The sequence below is a fragment of the Dermacentor albipictus genome, chromosome 4 (assembly GCF_038994185.2).
Source record: "Dermacentor albipictus isolate Rhodes 1998 colony chromosome 4, USDA_Dalb.pri_finalv2, whole genome shotgun sequence".
In the NCBI taxonomy this organism is placed as follows: domain Eukaryota; kingdom Metazoa; phylum Arthropoda; class Arachnida; order Ixodida; family Ixodidae; genus Dermacentor; species Dermacentor albipictus.
Genome location: NC_091824.1, coordinates 41660099 through 41677453, shown reverse-complemented (window position 1 = coordinate 41677453; position 17355 = coordinate 41660099). Strand labels below are relative to the sequence as shown.

The following is a 17355-nucleotide window of genomic DNA, read 5'->3' as shown; positions in this document are numbered from 1 at the left end:
CACTCAAATTTTGCATTACGGAGTATTGTAATTGTCAATGAATATTTCTTTCTTGGGGTTCTTGTCCACCTTCCGCAGGATGTTAAATTTCTCTTTAAAAGACAAAGCTTTCCAACTGCGAGACGTAGCTTGTTGCGATGCAGAAAACAGGCTTGAAGCATGAACAAAAAAGTGGCGTCGATCACAGCAGCAGCAGAAACAATATCGGCACTCTAAAACACACATACAAAAGCGTCACTTCCCCAAGTGGGCAGGCTGCAGCCTCCACAGCCAGCGCCATCTGTGCTCTCACAGTGAAGGCACACAAAGGCGCATCAGGGCCTCCGAGATTGCGCATGTTTAACCACGTTATGTGCACTACCTCAGAGGCTATATAAGGCGCAGCTGGTGGGTGACGCTAGCAACCTGCCAAACAGATGTGTGCTTGGCAATGCGTGACCACATGCTGTTCTATTCCGCAGACAGACGGGAGGCAGTCTGTGAGGCGACATCTGTTTGTATGAAATGGTGTGGGGCAAAAATCTTCTCGCAACAACCATACTCTAGCATGTTGTAGACTAATGGACGTCGTCCGAGGTCACTGAAAAATTTGTATCGCCCTGAAATTTGTACGAGTCGTGATCGTATCTATTCCGCAGACAGATGGGAGGCAGTCTGTGAGGCGACATCTGTTTGTATGAAATGGTGTGGGGCAAGAATCTTCTCGCAACAACCATACTCTAGCATGTTGTAGACTAATGGACGTCGTCCGAGGTCACTGAAAAATTTGCATCGCCCCGAAATTTGTACGAGCCGTGATCGTATCACCGAGATCCTACTTCAACGGCAACCACAACTGAAATGCGATCCGCCTTTTGCAAGGCAGGCGCACGGCCGAACTCGACTCTCTCCTCCGAGTGAGTGGAGTCCGGCCATGGCAAGCGTTGCACTTGTCAGTGGAATAGGGCGCCAGCTGTTTCTCTTAGACTCTTATGTGCCGGTCTGGCACTTATCCATGTCTTGCCATTCTACACGGTTTAACCCGACATATATCGCAATGATGCCTGCCCGTCCTGTGGCCAAACCTCCACTCTAGCACACATGCTCTGGGAGTGCGGGTCGAGATACTCCAAGTTCAGCAAGGAGGAGTGGAACTCGCTTCTGTGTAGCCCCGCTCTAGACCAACAAATCCTGGCTGTCCGCCGTGCCTGTGACCGGGCTGGTGGGCTAGATCTGCCAGTCCCGACGTGGGACTACCCGGGTGTGCGACGAGTTTGCGTCCTCGCCGGACCTTCAATAAAGTTTTTTCACTCACTTGTCAGCCTTTCCATTCTTGCTACTGCACTCGCGGAACGCCTTTTGAACATTATTGCCATCGTAATTTGGCACGATGCCAGTGTCGTGTCTCATTTATGGCTGCACCTCCGGTGACAATCCCAGCAGGGCAATGCGAATTTTCCGATTTCTGTCAGTAAAATGCGATCGACAGCGCCGTGAAGCCTGGATTAGGGCTGTGAAGCGGAAAGATGCACAAGGGTGTCCGTGGCTGCAGTCAGCAGCATCTAGACTGTGCAGGAAGCACTTTGTGGCAGGTATGTATTGGTAGATGCAGTTTACCTCTGTGTTTTTGTCATTACTGACTCATACAAATAATCTTGACGAAGACGCAAATGTATGTTTGAGCTAGTGAAACAAATGACCTTTGAGCTCGTGCGCCCTGGTTGAGTGAAACGCGAAGTGTTTTCTTTTTCCTATCGCCTCTGTGCGTCCACCGCTAGAACGCTTGTCATTTCGCAACTTTACACTGTGCACACTTGCAGCTTTATAAACGCTCCGTGAATGCTCGTGATGCCGGCGTAGTAGCCAAGCTCACCTGCACTGCTGGGCTGACGTGGGAAACAGCATGCTCTGTTAAAGTAGCTGATAGTGCTGGCTAGCAATCATTGCTAGTTGTCGTTTAGTCATTCTTGTCGGCACTAAGTAACGTAACATTTACTTACAGAAGGCGTTTATGTTCATTTAGCGAATCGGGATGTAGTACGGTATGCACTAAGGCTCATTTTCCTGTGTGGTATCTTCTGGAGTCGAGTGGCACATCTTAAGTATAAGCCCCATGCAAGCGATCTTGCGCATGACAGTGACAAGCGACGCGATTGAGATGGCTGTTGTGTTCGCTTGTCGCCTACAAATCATACCCCATGTGCACGATGACTTCGAGCGACGTCTCCCCGGTGTTGCTGGTATGAGGGCAGCAACGTGGGTGCCGAAACTAGCATGACGCGACCAGCGACGGCCCGATCTGTCGCTTGAAGCCATCACTCATCCCTGTCGCGCACCAAATCACTCTCATGGGGTTTAGCCTTTATTGTGTAACCTACACATTTCTGGGTCAACTTTGCTGTCGCCCAGACATCTGCACTTCATACCGACGCTATTTGTATACATGGACCACCCAAAAAAAGGACGCGATCGACCGCTGTGTCCGTGCCGCGTGTGTTCTGAGAGGAAGACAGGTGCCCCACAAACCAGAGGTATCGCCGATTTTGGTCATTCTGACCATTTTTTGGCATTTTTGTAGATGTACACACACTTTATGTAGGTAAATAACATATGCAACTTTGCATTCTGTTGGCCTCCCCACTGCCTGTGTATGTATGTATGCCTAGCACTATGGCACACCATAAAGCAAGACATGCAGTGGTGAAACGTGATATTCACCCTAAGAACTACACCCCATGCCCTATTCGAGTCATGTATTTTTATGCGTACTCATACTGTTTTATTACTTATTCACTTTAGGCCACAGGTGCAGCGGTTTCAAGTTAAGGAGGAGCTTGTAAAGCGTTGCGAACGCTCTTTTTCTAGCCGTTCGTCACGCTGAAGAAACCTCCGGGTACAAAGCATTCACCAGCGGTCTCCATGGCTAGCTGACAATGACAAAATATGACGGCATGTGCACATTGTTTCGGTCTTGTCTCACACGCTGCTTGTTTTGTCCGAGTCTCGCTTGGGGCGGCTGTCACGGCATGCAGCAGTGCCTGCCAAATTGTTTCTCGTGGCCACCGCACGGTGGCGCCACAATTCACCGCAAAAGGTGGATTAAGCATCTTAAGGCACTGTACTAACTCATGGGTGAGAAGAACTTGGGAACACAAGGGGGTCTATTTTTGCAGCAACCTTAAGATGCCAACAGAAAATGAAGCAAAGGAAAGCATACAAGTTCATAGTCCAGTCAATCATGTACTGCACAACACCTGTGGTTGAAAGAAGGCTACACATCTACATAAAGGTCGCAAACGACAGTGGCTGGCACTCCTAGGCTCGATTTAATACACATACAGTGAACCACAAAATTTTGTGGACCACGGTATCTCAGAAAATGTTCAATTTCTGAGCAGCCTGTAACTGTAAGTCAGTAAAACCCTACATCGCAAAGTTGTTCGCATATGCTAGTAGAAGCTGCAAATGTGAACATGTGGCTGCATTGTGAGGCTGCAGAGGTTTTCAATAGACCAGCAGCTTGGGCTTGTTGGTTTTCCATCCTGGTGTTAACAGCGTAATTAGCAGCGCTCGTGGTGTTATTTTCTTGCCTTGTGTCCCCATCTAATTGAGCTGTTAACACCAGGAGATATTCAGCTTTGTTTTTAGATTTCGTGGTCCATAAAATTTTGTGGTTCACTGTGCAGCTGTGGGCCATATGGGAAGCAACACCTTATTAGTTTTCAAGGAATAATTACCAGATATAAACCAGAATATAAGCCAATATCTTTTTTTAAAGAAAACAAACAGCCAAGGTCATTTCTCGTTTTCTATAGCAGTCTTTAGCACATTATGAGCCATTGTCTGGTCAAGTCAAGGTCAGGGGTCGAAATATATTCCGGTTCATACAGTACTCATTGTGTGAGGATTTGAATCTAACGTGTTGATATACAAGTAAAATTCACAATGACCATTCAGTGTCAGTAAACACTTTTGTGCTGGGTATGTGTGTGTAGTCCCCAAAGCTTCTCAAAGCAATTTGGGCCTTCCCTTTTATATTTACAGTAGAACCATACGTTTTGGAAAAACATTCTAGAAATAATGCACTAACCAAAGAAATGTATGATCTAAAGCGAATAAAAAATCTGACCAACTCAACTGCAGTTGACATCTACGTAACGTGAAGCGTCGTGCGAATTGTTGCACACGAGGCACGAGACACGCGTCGAGCTTGTGCTTTGTTGTGAGAGGTTTTGCTGTTTTCCTATTTCACAGTGTTTTAAGACTGCAACAGGAAACTGGAATGAAATTGAGCTGGTGGGCGATGCTGGATGCCAATGAAGTGAAACGTGGCACTCCCATCGCGCCGCCCACAGCAGGCAACGGCAGTACATTTGGTTCATCGCCTACTAAAAGCGTGCAGTACGCTACCAACGGCACTACACTCCATGCGCTGTGAAACAGATAGGTGAAGATGCTTATCGCAATACGGTTGGCAGTGATAGCTGCGAATGCGGTATGTGATGACGCCGGAGAAGAATTGCTGGTACCAGAATAGGAAACTGAGTGCATGTCGGCGTTTTCACATGAGATGGGCGAGCGAATATTGTGGTAAGTTGCCGCGGCGGGTTGCTATACACTATTCTCAATCGTGTGTGCCTTGTGCATTTTCTTGTTTACATAGGATCTAGCGGCAAGAAATACTATCATACGATTGTGGTTTAGCGATGTAGTCGATGTCAGTGCCTAAGAGTTGTTTCCCAGGAACGCATGAACAGGTAAAAGTAAGTGCAACTCTATTGGATCATTTTTTGTGCTCTGAATCGCTAATGTTGGTGCCAAGAAATTGTACATAACAGGATCGTATCAAGAAGGTTCTACTGTATAGCTTGGCATAATTGTGAGCTTTGAACATACTAATTACAAAGCTGGCATTCTCTCCCTATTTTCATGCATTATACAGCAGACTTTTGTTAATTCGACTCCAGTTAATTCAATTTTCCGGTTAAATCGAACACAACCGAAGGTCCTGGCTGGTGCCCAAGCATTTCTATGGATGCAAACGATGGTTATTTTGATCCTGAAATCAGCCTTGACTGAGTAATTTGAACTTCACCAGTCAGCACACACGTGCTTGACCCCTATGGTGACTGCAATTATAACTAGAGGTGTGCAAGTATGAAAATTTTTAAATATGAATATAATATGAACACTCAGCTTCGAATATTGAATCGAATGTAAAATAATGACATGCACATCCATTTATTAACAAGTTGGGTTAATTTGTTACGTTGGAACATTGCAATCGCACTGTCATTGTTAGAAAAACAGAATAGTTAGTCGTTATACAAAAAACATTGTGTATTTGGCTCCAGTTAACATGGGAAATTTAGTAATTCCCACTAGCTGTCCCCGCCAGTCTGTGCCTTATTATACGTCATCAAATGCCCGTAAACTCGGAGGCATTCAATCCTGTGCCAGTTGTCACTCATCACACTTGCTGCCAAGCAATAAGCTCAGAATTGAATGTGGCGCTGCAAAAGGAGAAAAAAAAAAATAGAAGTGCACCCTCGCTGTCCGCAAACCCATGTCCCTTGCTATTGAGAGGCTGGCTTTCCTGCAAGCTCAGACGTTTAGTGGCTAAGTATGCTTTATAGGCATAATTTCGCTAGCAGCACGAAAGCATCACAACATTGAGTACAAGATCACCCCAATATTCTTAGATTAGATAGAAACAAATGCTAAGAACTGTGTTTGCTCCCACAAAGCCAGCTATATATTCGATTTGATTCGAATATTCGTATCCAAGCGAATATTGTGACGTTTCCGAATATCTATTTTTCTAATCGAATACGAATATTAAAAATGTAACATTAAATATTATTTGAAATATTTGTATATTTGCACACCCTGAATAACCCCTTTAATGGCAGTGTCAGTCTCGATGGAGCTTAGGGGACAGTCAATGTGTTTAACAAACATCTCCTGTCGAAAGAACCTATTTTTGGCCTGCTTTAGCAAGATTCTCAAGCCATAACCGTTGTTCACAATGTCCGACGACTATGATAGTTACCCAATTTGAACATGCAACGTTCTTATTTCGAGAAAATTGGGCCGGAACTGCCTGCGCAATACAATAAAATACAAAACCAAAATCGCTTTTACAGTGTTTGTGTGCTTTACCGCATAATAGAAATATATTGCGCCAAAGTAGACTTTAAGAAACTGGCCATCAATGGGTAACGCATATTACACCTTGCTTATGTTTTTTGCTAAAAAATTAGTTGCACATTAGCTTTCTACTTTGTTTAGGAGCTTTAATGTCATTTCTACACTACATTATCTTTCTATTTTGAACACATAAAAACTTGGTGCACGTTTGATTTGGCGGCATGTCAGAATTGGCCAAATACCACTGCCAAATGAATTGGCAGTGTGTTTCGAAGTCTTTATTTCTGCAACTTGTTAAATTTGACCTGCCGCATAATGCGATCAGTTTTGTTGGTCCCATTGGGGCCAAATTAATGGAAGTCGACTGTGTGGGGTTCGTAGTAGGCTTCCCCCGTCTTCTAAATGAACTACACAAGTACTGAAAAGAGTAGACGAAGATACGCCCACTACAGTAGTGCAATTGGCAGTACATCACATGTGTCCTGCGGAGTTTGTGACTTCAGCTCCCGCCAGCAGCAAGCCGTTTCTTTCCACTTCCATTTTCCTTTTCTATAATTATAAAATGAAGCTTGTCACAGTTTCACTTTTAAAAATAATTCTAAGCTTTATCCAAAAAACGTGATTTGTTTAATCTACGTTTTCCTTGTCTTCTTTGTCTGATAATTAATTATATGTTTTATCCAAAAACCATAGTTCATTTCACCTAGGCTTTCCTTGGCTTTGTTGTCCGCTGGTTTTGTATGGTTGTAATAGTTTATGCAATACCCACACTCTTTCCTTTTCAAAATCTTCACGGAGTACTAACTTTGCGTGAATCAGGGTAATGGCTAGTTACTGACACTACACACAAAATGTTAAAATGCTTTCACAGTGATGAGTGATGAGAATGAGAAAAGTCAGCATCTCTTTGCTGGTTCTATTAACACCAAGAAAAACAACGCACCAAAGGGGATCAGCATACATAAACCACAATGTTTTCTATAGCTATTTGAGCTGGCACTATTCACGCTTGATTCGGACACATGCACTAACACATGCACAGTGGAGATCAGTGTCAAAAGCCTCGACGGACCTTAAATGATGTCATGCAGGCTTTCCTGACGTTGGCTCCCGCGTCTCCTCTTTTTGGGCAGTGCGTGTAGTCATCCATTCCTTGGATTAGGATGTCGAGTATGGTTTCAATCTGGGACGGCGACACACCTCCTTCCTCGACCCCAACCGAGATGCAAAAACGTGCTAAGGAAAGCACCGCCTCAGTTTTTGAGTCTGAGTACTCCCGGCCCTCTGCTGTCGCTCTGGCCGTAAGTCCATGAAGGATCACTTGGAAGTACTTCCTGTAAACAAAGCTTGGCAGGGATCCTGAAATAGCAATGCAAGACGTCTTAAAAACCAGCTGCAACAAAATTTTTGAAAGCGTGAAAAGCCTAGTTTTAGGCAGTACAGATCTACAAGAGCACTCAAGAAAAATCTTACGTCTGAAACACGAGTGCGTGCATTTTGAAAAGCTAGCAACGGAAATTTAGAGGATGCTTAAGCTTCACCTTTAAGAGTGGAATGCGATAGCATTGAAAGACCCCTTCCTGCTTTTCATGCATCCCGGCAACTGCAGCTTATGTAACGCTGGCTGTGAACGCTATGCACCAAGGTGAGCTTTCTGGTAGAAACGCGGCCTCTTGCGTGGGTCGATCTGCTGTTATTGTCTCGCACTTTTAATATTTCAGTCTGAGAAGAGCGAATGTAAGGCCATGCGCTGTCGGTGTTTTTTTTTTCATTACATTTGTTTGTGGGCTGCCATTCTTAAAATTCCGAGGAATAACTTTGTAAAGAATGAAAGACAAGGTACAAACAACTTTGGTGGTAGAGGAGTGGTTGGGTATGCATGGTTTTGAATTTGGTCCGGAATTATTTTTGCCGAGGCGACGTCCGACACTGGATGCCGATGCGGGATGCTGGATTTCTCGCGACATAGGCTCCTTAACGTTATCGTATTAAAAGCACTCGTAATGATAAAACTAGAAAAACTGTGCAGAAACTATAAATGACAATTGCCAACGTAAGCAAATAGAACACCTTCATAAAGCTATGCAGTGCTTGTCATTGTGCTTGTCACTGCAATAAAGTGCTTGTCACTGCAATAAAGCAGTGCTTGTCATTTCATCATGTAATTTCGTACAGAAAAGAGTTGTTAACCAGCACATCGGTAGCAGTGGTACGGGGGGCTATCCTTGTATGTACAGTCGCGGAAAGAATAAAATGGACCACGCGATCTCTGAAAACGTTCAATTCCCGAGCAGCCTGTAGCAGTAACCAGTAAAACTGCCCACGACAACGTTGTTAGCATATTCTAGTCGAGGCATAAAATGCAAATACCAGATTGCGTTGTGAGGTTGCGGAGATATTCAGCTTTTTCTTAGATTTCATGGTCCATAATATTCTGTCCGCGACTGTACGTAAAGGAATTTGTCGTGTGATGTCTCCAGCGGCACGAGTGTGCGCTGTGCCCCAGCATCTAAATCTTCAGATGCCACAAAGCTCACACGCGAAAGCATGTGCGTCTCAAAGAGCTAGTGGCTTTAGGCAACGAATGTGATCCACAACTTGGTTATGGAAGAGCACGTCTTCTTTGCATCGGCACCTTCGCGTCGACGGCGAAGTTTCGACCGCCCACCACCAAGTAAGAAAATAGGCGAGATGAAAAGAAAGCTACCGTATATACTCGCGCAATGAATGCACTTGCATAATAAACGCACCACAAACTTTGGTCCTGTGCAGTCCCACCGTCGAACGGCCATGCTGTAGTTTTTCAGAGAGACTAGAATCTTTTACTCTCGCACATGTGTCCAGAGCAAGCCCACTTAATCTCGATGCCCGTCTCTGTGTTGGAAATACTCAATAATGCCACCTGAGAAACACAGAGAAGCTGGCAGCAAAGACATCGCGAGAGAACACTGGTGGCAAGCATGCGGTCAGAACAGGCTGCGCATTACCAGAATTGCTCCAGACCCGACAGAAAGGGCGACCACAAAATGTTGAGACTGTTTTTACTGCATGCAAAAAACGCAACTTTACTCTGACGTAATAGGGGAGCGTGTGCAATGCACGGTGGTGCAGCTGACAGCACAGGAGAGCATAGTGGGGAACAGTGTCAAATTCGCGTGTCTGTTGCTCGCTTTTCTGCATCTTCGGTTTTGCTGTATGTGATGGGCCCTAAGTTATATACCTGCTGCAGGACAGAGAGTTCGTCTGCTCACAAAACGGAAATGCTGATCAGACAGAAGATAAACTTCGACATGCCGATGAGAAGGACGGTCAGAGGAAAGAGGTGCACACAGCGTGCTTGTCAAAACAACAGATGCGGAAATGTAGCCCTTTAGTGTGATGCTTGTGATCACGGCACAAGGCCAGAAGCGGCAGTGAGGACAAGCTGTTGTGGAACCAAACCACCAAGGTACACGTGGTAGTGAAGCTTCCATAGAAACCCGTACGTCCTGCAATGGCTTCTTGTGGAGGCACGGCAGTACCGACAACATCGCATCACAAGTTAACACAAAACGCTTGCTGACCCATCCGTATTTACTGCCATCATTCTATAGCAGCAGGCATTAAAATGGTGGGCCTTGAGAGTTTTGCATGAATTGAGAGCAATGGGTTCACCTGAATTTTGAACTTAGTACCACGTACATGTGTCCCTGGTACTAACCAGGCACGTAATTAGGGGGAGGGGCGCCCCCCGCCAAATTATGTGGACTACCCCCCCTCCCCACATTCCCACACACATTCCTAAAGCGCCGTCAAATCAATGTTGAGACATGACAGCTATTCGGTGGTCAACATTTTGCTGCCTTTTTCCCTACTTTTAGATGGCGGTAGTTATTGGCAGGTCTTGGGATGTGAAGGCCAGTTTTCTCATCAATTCGGTGCGCGCGTGATTAGCTCGAGATGCGTTCACTTGTAACCACCTATTCAACAACCACGTGCATCGCTGTTGCTTCGTTATTCAACCTTCGTTGTTTAGAATGACCCACGGACCAGGAAAGGGATTCGGTTCATGGTCAGCTGGTCTGTATGCTCTAGGAACGAGTCGCGGTAGGAAAAAGCACCAGTTGCGTTTAACTTTTCCTTTTGCTTCATTATTTTCTCGAGTGACAGCTCGCCGCGGCGCTGGCAGATCGTTGGAACCATATACCCGCGATATGGGTTAAATAATGTGCAAATTAAAATAATGCGAAAGAACATCCATCATCAAACCCTGCAATAACCCTCAAACCCATAAGCAATATGACTGTCACTCGTTACCTCGTCTGGTTTTTTCCTTAACTGTACAGCACTTTTCGTGCAAAATTGGCAACTGGAAACAACCGTCGCAAGCAGTTGAGAAATTAGGCAATATACTAAAGGAGAGAGCCAAGGCAACGGCCAAACAGGAAGGAAAAGCGAAAATTAACTAATTTAACCATTGTTTATGAAAATATTTACCGATCAACATCTTTTTATTTAAAAAGGAAGTAGAGAAAACGCCACCGGAAGGGGAGAATGATTTTGTGTGTTTTGAATGACACTTCTATATTTATCAATCGAGCTGCCTGACGTAGCCACTTCTTTGCTGTGGTTTTGTGGGTGTTTTTCTAACCTTTCACGGTGGGCGCAGTGGGCGCGTCCTGCACTCTACGTGGCTGTATGGGACTGGTGGCCACACATCCTTACGCAACTTCCCAAATAACGATAAGAGTTGGTTTTGGCACTTGATAGAGCAGTAAACGAGAGATCCAAAGGAACTGTGGTTGTTCCGCAAATATGTAGATCTCTATAATTCTTCCAGAGCTAATTAAAAAAATGCTACTATAGTTGGATACAACTTCAGTCTGCAGTGAAGCCCCACCCACGGCCTCATAACCGCCAGCCACTGTTCCTCCAGGAGGCTGCAAATAATTCGTACTTCAAACTTTTCCCGTTACCCAAATAAGGTGGTAACCACTAAAATAAGATTATTAGCACATAATTTTATTTGTTTTCCCTCGCCTATTATAGTGGAATGGCGAAAGTCTAATTCTTTATTGAACTGAAATAAAATGCTTGCATCGCTGCAACTATTTATTGTCAAGCTTCACTTGAGTTGGCAGTGAAATTTATCACTAAAATGGGTTCAGCAGTGAAATTAACTGTACTGCAGACTTTTGAAGGTTTAATTAATTAATTATGGAGTTTTACATGCCATAACCATGATCAGATTATGAGGCATGCCGTGGTGGTGGACTTCAGAAATTTGGGCCAACTGGGGTTATTTAACGTGCTCCTACATCTATGTACCACGGGTGTTTTCGCATTTTGCCGCCATCGAAAATGCGGCTGCTATGACTGGGATTCGATCCTGCACCCCCCCCCCCCTCCCCCGAAAAAAAAAATCCTGGGTATGTGCCTGGTACTAACACACATCTGTTATTTTAACGTCAAGATAAAATCAACACTGCATTCAATTATTTCACAAAAACCACACTTTCATCTTCACTAACACAGCATTCCTTGCACCTGTAGTTTTTTTTTGGTACTGAAGACATAGTTGAAACTTATTTAGCCATGCCACACTGTCTGTACATGAGCAGGCGCACGGACGTGAGCTTGCGCGCGTCCGTAAGCGTATGAGGCTAGCAGCAATGATGAGGTAGAGTGAGCTCAGCATGCTTATACTAAATAAATGCTGTTTTGATTTTGTTAATGCTGTCCTCACTTTTTTTTTCTGCCTACATTCGAGGTAAGTTTTTCTTCTTTCTGGCTTCGGACATTCGGGGATCTGCTTAGAATGGGGGCTGGCCTAGATTCAAGTAAATACGGTAAACTTACTGATCAATTCCTATAAGGTTAATGCTATATATATTGGCATTACATTTTATGGCTACTCATAACAGTTTTCATGACATTAAAGTGTTAAATATGGTTTACTGCTTCTGCTTCACAGTTCCGCTTCACTTGCTGCCACAAATTTGTCACTTTGTGTGTTTAGATGACCTCTTCATAGATGGCACAACAAATATGCAATGTTCCTTTTTTGCATGACTTCTGGAAAACAGGGAATGCATTAAAGACACAAAATGAGTACAATAGAACCTTGTTGACATGATCCTGTTACGTACAATTTTCCTGCACCAATGTCCGCTATAGAGAACACAAAAAAAATGACCCAACACAGTTACGTTTACTTTTTAACATTTCATACGTTCCTGGAAGATGTTATCTTTTGCATTAACGCTCAGTAGTTTGCCAAACTGCAATTGCACGATACGTTTCCTGGCCGCTATATCTCATGTAAAAAGAAAAGGCGTGAGGCGTATGAGACAAGAACCGTAGCCACCCGCTGCAGTAGCTTCCATGCAATGCTCGCCCGCCCACCCATCTCACATGAAAACGCCGGCACGCACACGGTTTCTTATTCCAAGAAACCTCCTCCCAGGTCGTCGCATGCCACATTCACAGTTATCGCCACCAACCCTACTGCGATAAGCACCTTCACCTATCTATTTCACAGCACGTACCATTGGAAGCACACTGCACGCTTTTAATAGGCGATAACTCAAATGTGCCGCTGTTCCCTGCTGCAGACGGCAAAATGATGTTAGTGTGGTGTTTCGCTCTGGCGAAATTGCAGGCATCGTATTCCAGCATTGCCAACCAGCTTGATTTTGTTTGCCATCTAAAAAAACTACGCAATAGGAAAACAATGTGTGCGTCTCGGGTCGCTTGAACGCCACCTGATCCACGTGCGTTGCATCGGCATCTCATGCTGAGTGTGCACATCAGAACTTTCCACCGAAATGCCCCCCCTTGAAGCTGCTCAGACAAGTAGAATTTGACGAGAGCACACATAAGTTTGCCGAAGCCGCAAAGACAATGACACGCGTCTCGGGCTGCTCAGGCCCCACCAGCTGCATCGGTGTCTCATATTTAGCATTACGTAGATGTCAACTACAGTTTAGTTAGCCAAATTTTCTAGGGACTTAGGATCGTATGTTTTCCTAATAAGTACATCTTTCCTGGCATATTTTTTGAGAATCTGTGAACAACATTCTACTGTATACTCTGAGGTGGCAGGGGTTGTGAGAGGGTGGGTGCCCGAGCTATCTCGGGTGTGGCAGGGTAAGGGTTAGAGTTCCATCTACCTCCTTTTGCTCTTTCATTGATACTGCTGTTGCCTCTTAATGATACACCTATCCTGCTTGAAGGCATTAATAAGTTTGCTGTGGGAGTTGGCATTTTCTTTTCACTCATTTGTTGTGCATTCCTTGGCATTCATTTCTAGTATCCCTTTAATTAAACAATCAGTAAATAAACCAACGAGTACCCTGCCTTCAGCACTCACCAAGTGCGTGTGCAAAGTTGCAACGGACGCCTTCCGTGCCCGAGTTGAGTCCTTCCAGGTACTCGGTGACAAGAGTGTCGCAGATGGCGTCCTCGTCCTTGCAGTACTCTTCCAAGAACGGTGCCAACGCCGCACAGGCATTGGCCCTCAGGCTGCGTTCGTCACGAAGAAGGCACCGGCTTATCACAGACAGCCACTTATCTGCAAGAAAGAGCAAAGTGAAGAAGCAAGCTGAAAACTTACACTGGCAATGAGATCACAAAATATTTATGCCTACACACCGAGCTTCACGATAGTAGCAAGGCTAGCATAAAGCAGAGCAGTGTGGCGCTGTGTGAGGTGGAAACTGCTACACTGCAAGCTTGTACAACAACGAGCGAGAGGTTGTGGATGATGAATAAGGAAAATTGCTACGATTGGGTGGCTGTCTCGGTTTCCCTTCATTAATTTCTTCTCTCCACCTTGGGGGTTTCTGCAGAACTATCACATCATGAATAAGGACCTTCTAGCAGGCTAGATATTTCATTTCATTTATTATACCCTCAAGACCACAAGGTATTACAGAGGGGAGTGGGGTAAAAAAAAAAGAAGGTTACATAACAAAGAAAGCAAAGAAGGCAGCAAGTGATGTAGTCATAGACATGCGAAGCCCGAAGCGATGGTGTTGATTATGGCCGTACGAAATCGTGCCTGGTCTTCAATTGCAATCAACGCGGTGGGAAGGTGGTTCCATTCTTGACACGTCCTAGGAAGAAAAGATTCATGACAAGCTCTAGTGCGACACGGCAGAACTCCAACTTTGTGATGATGATCAATGCGAGGAGAAATGTAGGTTGGGGATGAAATAAGATTATCGCACAGATATGAATTATGGAAGTATATTTTATGAAACAAAGCCAGGCGAGAGCATTTGCGACGAGCAGAAAGTGGTGGAAATTGGAGGATGTTTTTCATAGAAGTTACGCTAGCCGTGCGGTTATAATTGCTTAGGATGAAACACGAGGCATTATTATGAACACCTTCGAAAGACTGGATTATGGGTCCCAAATTGACGAAGTGTATTCCATTTTACTCCTAATTAGCATCTTGTACAAAATTAACTTTAATGATGATGGAGCGGGAGAGAAGTTTCGGCGGATATAACCTAACATGCGATTACTTTTATTGATTACGCTGTCAATGTGTTAAGACCAGGAAAGAGTAGAGGTTAAATGGACACCTAGGTATTTGTAGGATGTAACTGCTTCCATGGCAGTATTACTAAGGTAATAGGTCGGAAGAGGAAGTTCACGGCGGGTTACACGCATGGTTTTGGAATTAGATGGGTTTAGTTTCATTAACCACAAGTCGCACCAGTTACAGACAGCGTTAATGTCGTTTTGCAGAATGTTAGCATCATCGGCGTCGGAAGTTTCACGAAGAATAACGTAATCGTCGGCAAACAGATAAATGTTAGAAGAAATTTCATTGGGTAAGTCGTTAATATAAATTGAAAAAAGGAGAGGGCTTAACACTGAACCTTGAGGAACGACAGATTCAACAGGGCTAAATGTATAGAAGTGGTTATTAAATGCAACGAACTGGGATCGATTAAGAAGAAAGTGCTCTAGCCATGCAAACAGATTAGGGTCAAGATTTAGTTTACTAAGCTTAAAAATGAGTAGTTTGTGACATACCTTGTCGAAAGCCTTTTCAAGTCAAAGAAAACACAGTCTGCACATGAACCTTTATCAAGAATAAGATGAAGATCGTGAGTGAATGAAAGCACTTGTGTTTTACAGGACAAATGTTTGCGGAAACGGTGCTGTGCGCGTGTGAAGAATGAGGTATCATCCAAGTGCTCAACTAAATGAGAAAACAAGATATGTTCGAGTACTTTACAAGGAATGCTAGTGAGGGAAATGGGGCGGTAGTTATGAGGTAAGCATTTGTTGCCGGACTGGTGAAGTGGAACCACCTCCCCAATTTTCCAGTCTGCAGGGAGCTGATGGGTCTCCAAAGATTGCTAGAATATTTTTGAAAGTAATAAAGATGAGTAAACAGAAGTGTTCTTCAAAAACTTTGCGGTAACCAGGTCTGGGCCAGGGTTTGACGACATCTTTAGATTTTTAATTGCAGTTTCTACCCCAAGTGGCTCGATCCTAATAAAATCCATGGCCGGGTAATCGCAGCTATTTAGGGTGGGAAACACAGGATCAGGACATAGAACGAAATTACTGCAGAATACGGAGTTTAGGGTTTGGGGACATTCAGCGACGGGTATTTTTGATCCACTAGAATCAGCTAAGGTTATTGTATCATCTTTGGAAGGGTTTATGATGCGCCAAAACTTTTTCGGGTCTTCTGTAAGTATTGTAGGCAAAGTGTGTTCTTGAAACATACTTTTAGTGAGTTTGTTAGCCGCTATCTAAGCTGCGTTGGCTTCCTTGTAAGCGTCCCACTTAGATGCCAAGAGACTTTTTTTTGCGATGCGGTACAGGTGCTTTTTACGATTGCAAAGCCTCTTTAGGTGGGAATTAAACCAAGGCACCTTAGAATTCGATTATATAATACGCAACGGAATAAACTTATCAGTTAGTTCATGTACTTTGTTTCTGAATATGATCCAGTTATTGTCTACCGTGCAATCATCGAAGTTACTTAAAAAGAGGTCAAGGAAGTTAGATAATTCCAAGTTTATATCATTAAAGTTTGCCTTGTCGTAGTCATCTATTAACTTTTCTTTAACAGCTGGCTTTGACAGAGGAGACGTAACGTTAAATGAAAGAACCAGATGGTAGCTTACACCAGGTATACATGAAACATTCGAAATAAGGTTAGGATGAGAGCATAATATAGAAGACGGAAGACGGGATATGCATCCTAACATAAAGTGCTACAATACATGCTAACAAATGGAGTGCATGTACAAATCCGGGCTGGACAGCCACACCAGAAGAAAGCGTATAAATCCTTTAAGCTAACAATATGGTGTTCAAGGTTTTGAACATGATAACTTTGACAGGACCACAGTGTCAGTTCGAATAAACCGGAAGTTTGAATTAAGTGTCTTCGAATTAACGATATTTGACTGTGTGGTAATGGTGTTATCATTCTGTGTAACCGTTGTGAAGACAAAGTGTAGTTGGCCTCGAGCCTTTACTTTACTATTGCATAGCAAGGGCACGCATGGTGATCCATCATTGATCAGGTCGGGCTGGGTCGCAATATTGCAGTCCATGCAGATCTTTTACACATACTACAGGAAGCCAAAAATTGATAACTTCAATGATTGATTGACTGAATGACTTACTGATAACTGATTCATTATTAGATTATGATTAATGTCCCAAAGCAACACTGGGGCTATGAGAAATGCCGTAATTAGGGAGGTGGAGGCAGGGAGCTACAGATTAATTTCGAACACCATCAGGCTCTTTAACATGCGCTTAAGTCTTAAGTACGCAAGCATTTATGGATTCCACCTTTCTCGCAATTCAGCCACAGTGTCTCAAAATCAAACTCGCAACCTCGTGCTTAGCAGTGAAAGGCTACAGCCACCGAGCCCCCTTGACGATCAAACTTTTCCTCGTGATGGTACGCATACAGGAAGTCAAGACAAGTTTTGGAGCTAGGGTTGCCACCTGCCTGTTTTCTGACCAGCCCGGCCGGTTTTTACAAAACGGGCCGGTTGTCGGACCGCACCTTCGACCGGCCATCATTGGTCAGTTCTTGGGCCACTGTATCATGATTATTTTATATTTTTGTTTTATAAGCATCAATTCAACAAATATGACAACAAATACTTGTCGGCAAAAAAAGAAAGTCTTGAATTATACAAGCACCGCGAAGACACGTAAGCAGAGAAAGTTTGCAGGCAAGTGTACTCCTCGAGA

The 17355-nt window shown here is 44.1% G+C and overlaps 1 protein-coding gene across 1 annotated transcript in view; it reads right to left on the bottom strand.

The window, feature by feature from the left end:
* Window positions 1-17355, bottom strand: part of Tbcd (tubulin folding cofactor D) — a 76287-nt gene that overhangs the window by 15036 nt on the left and 43896 nt on the right. Inside the window, exons 11-12 of the mRNA XM_065438775.2 lie at window positions 13481-13681; window positions 7202-7488 (exon numbers count right to left, since the gene is read on the bottom strand). Coding sequence (XP_065294847.1) covers window positions 7202-7488; window positions 13481-13681 — 488 coding nt within the window. The remainder of the gene's footprint in view (window positions 1-7201; window positions 7489-13480; window positions 13682-17355) is intronic.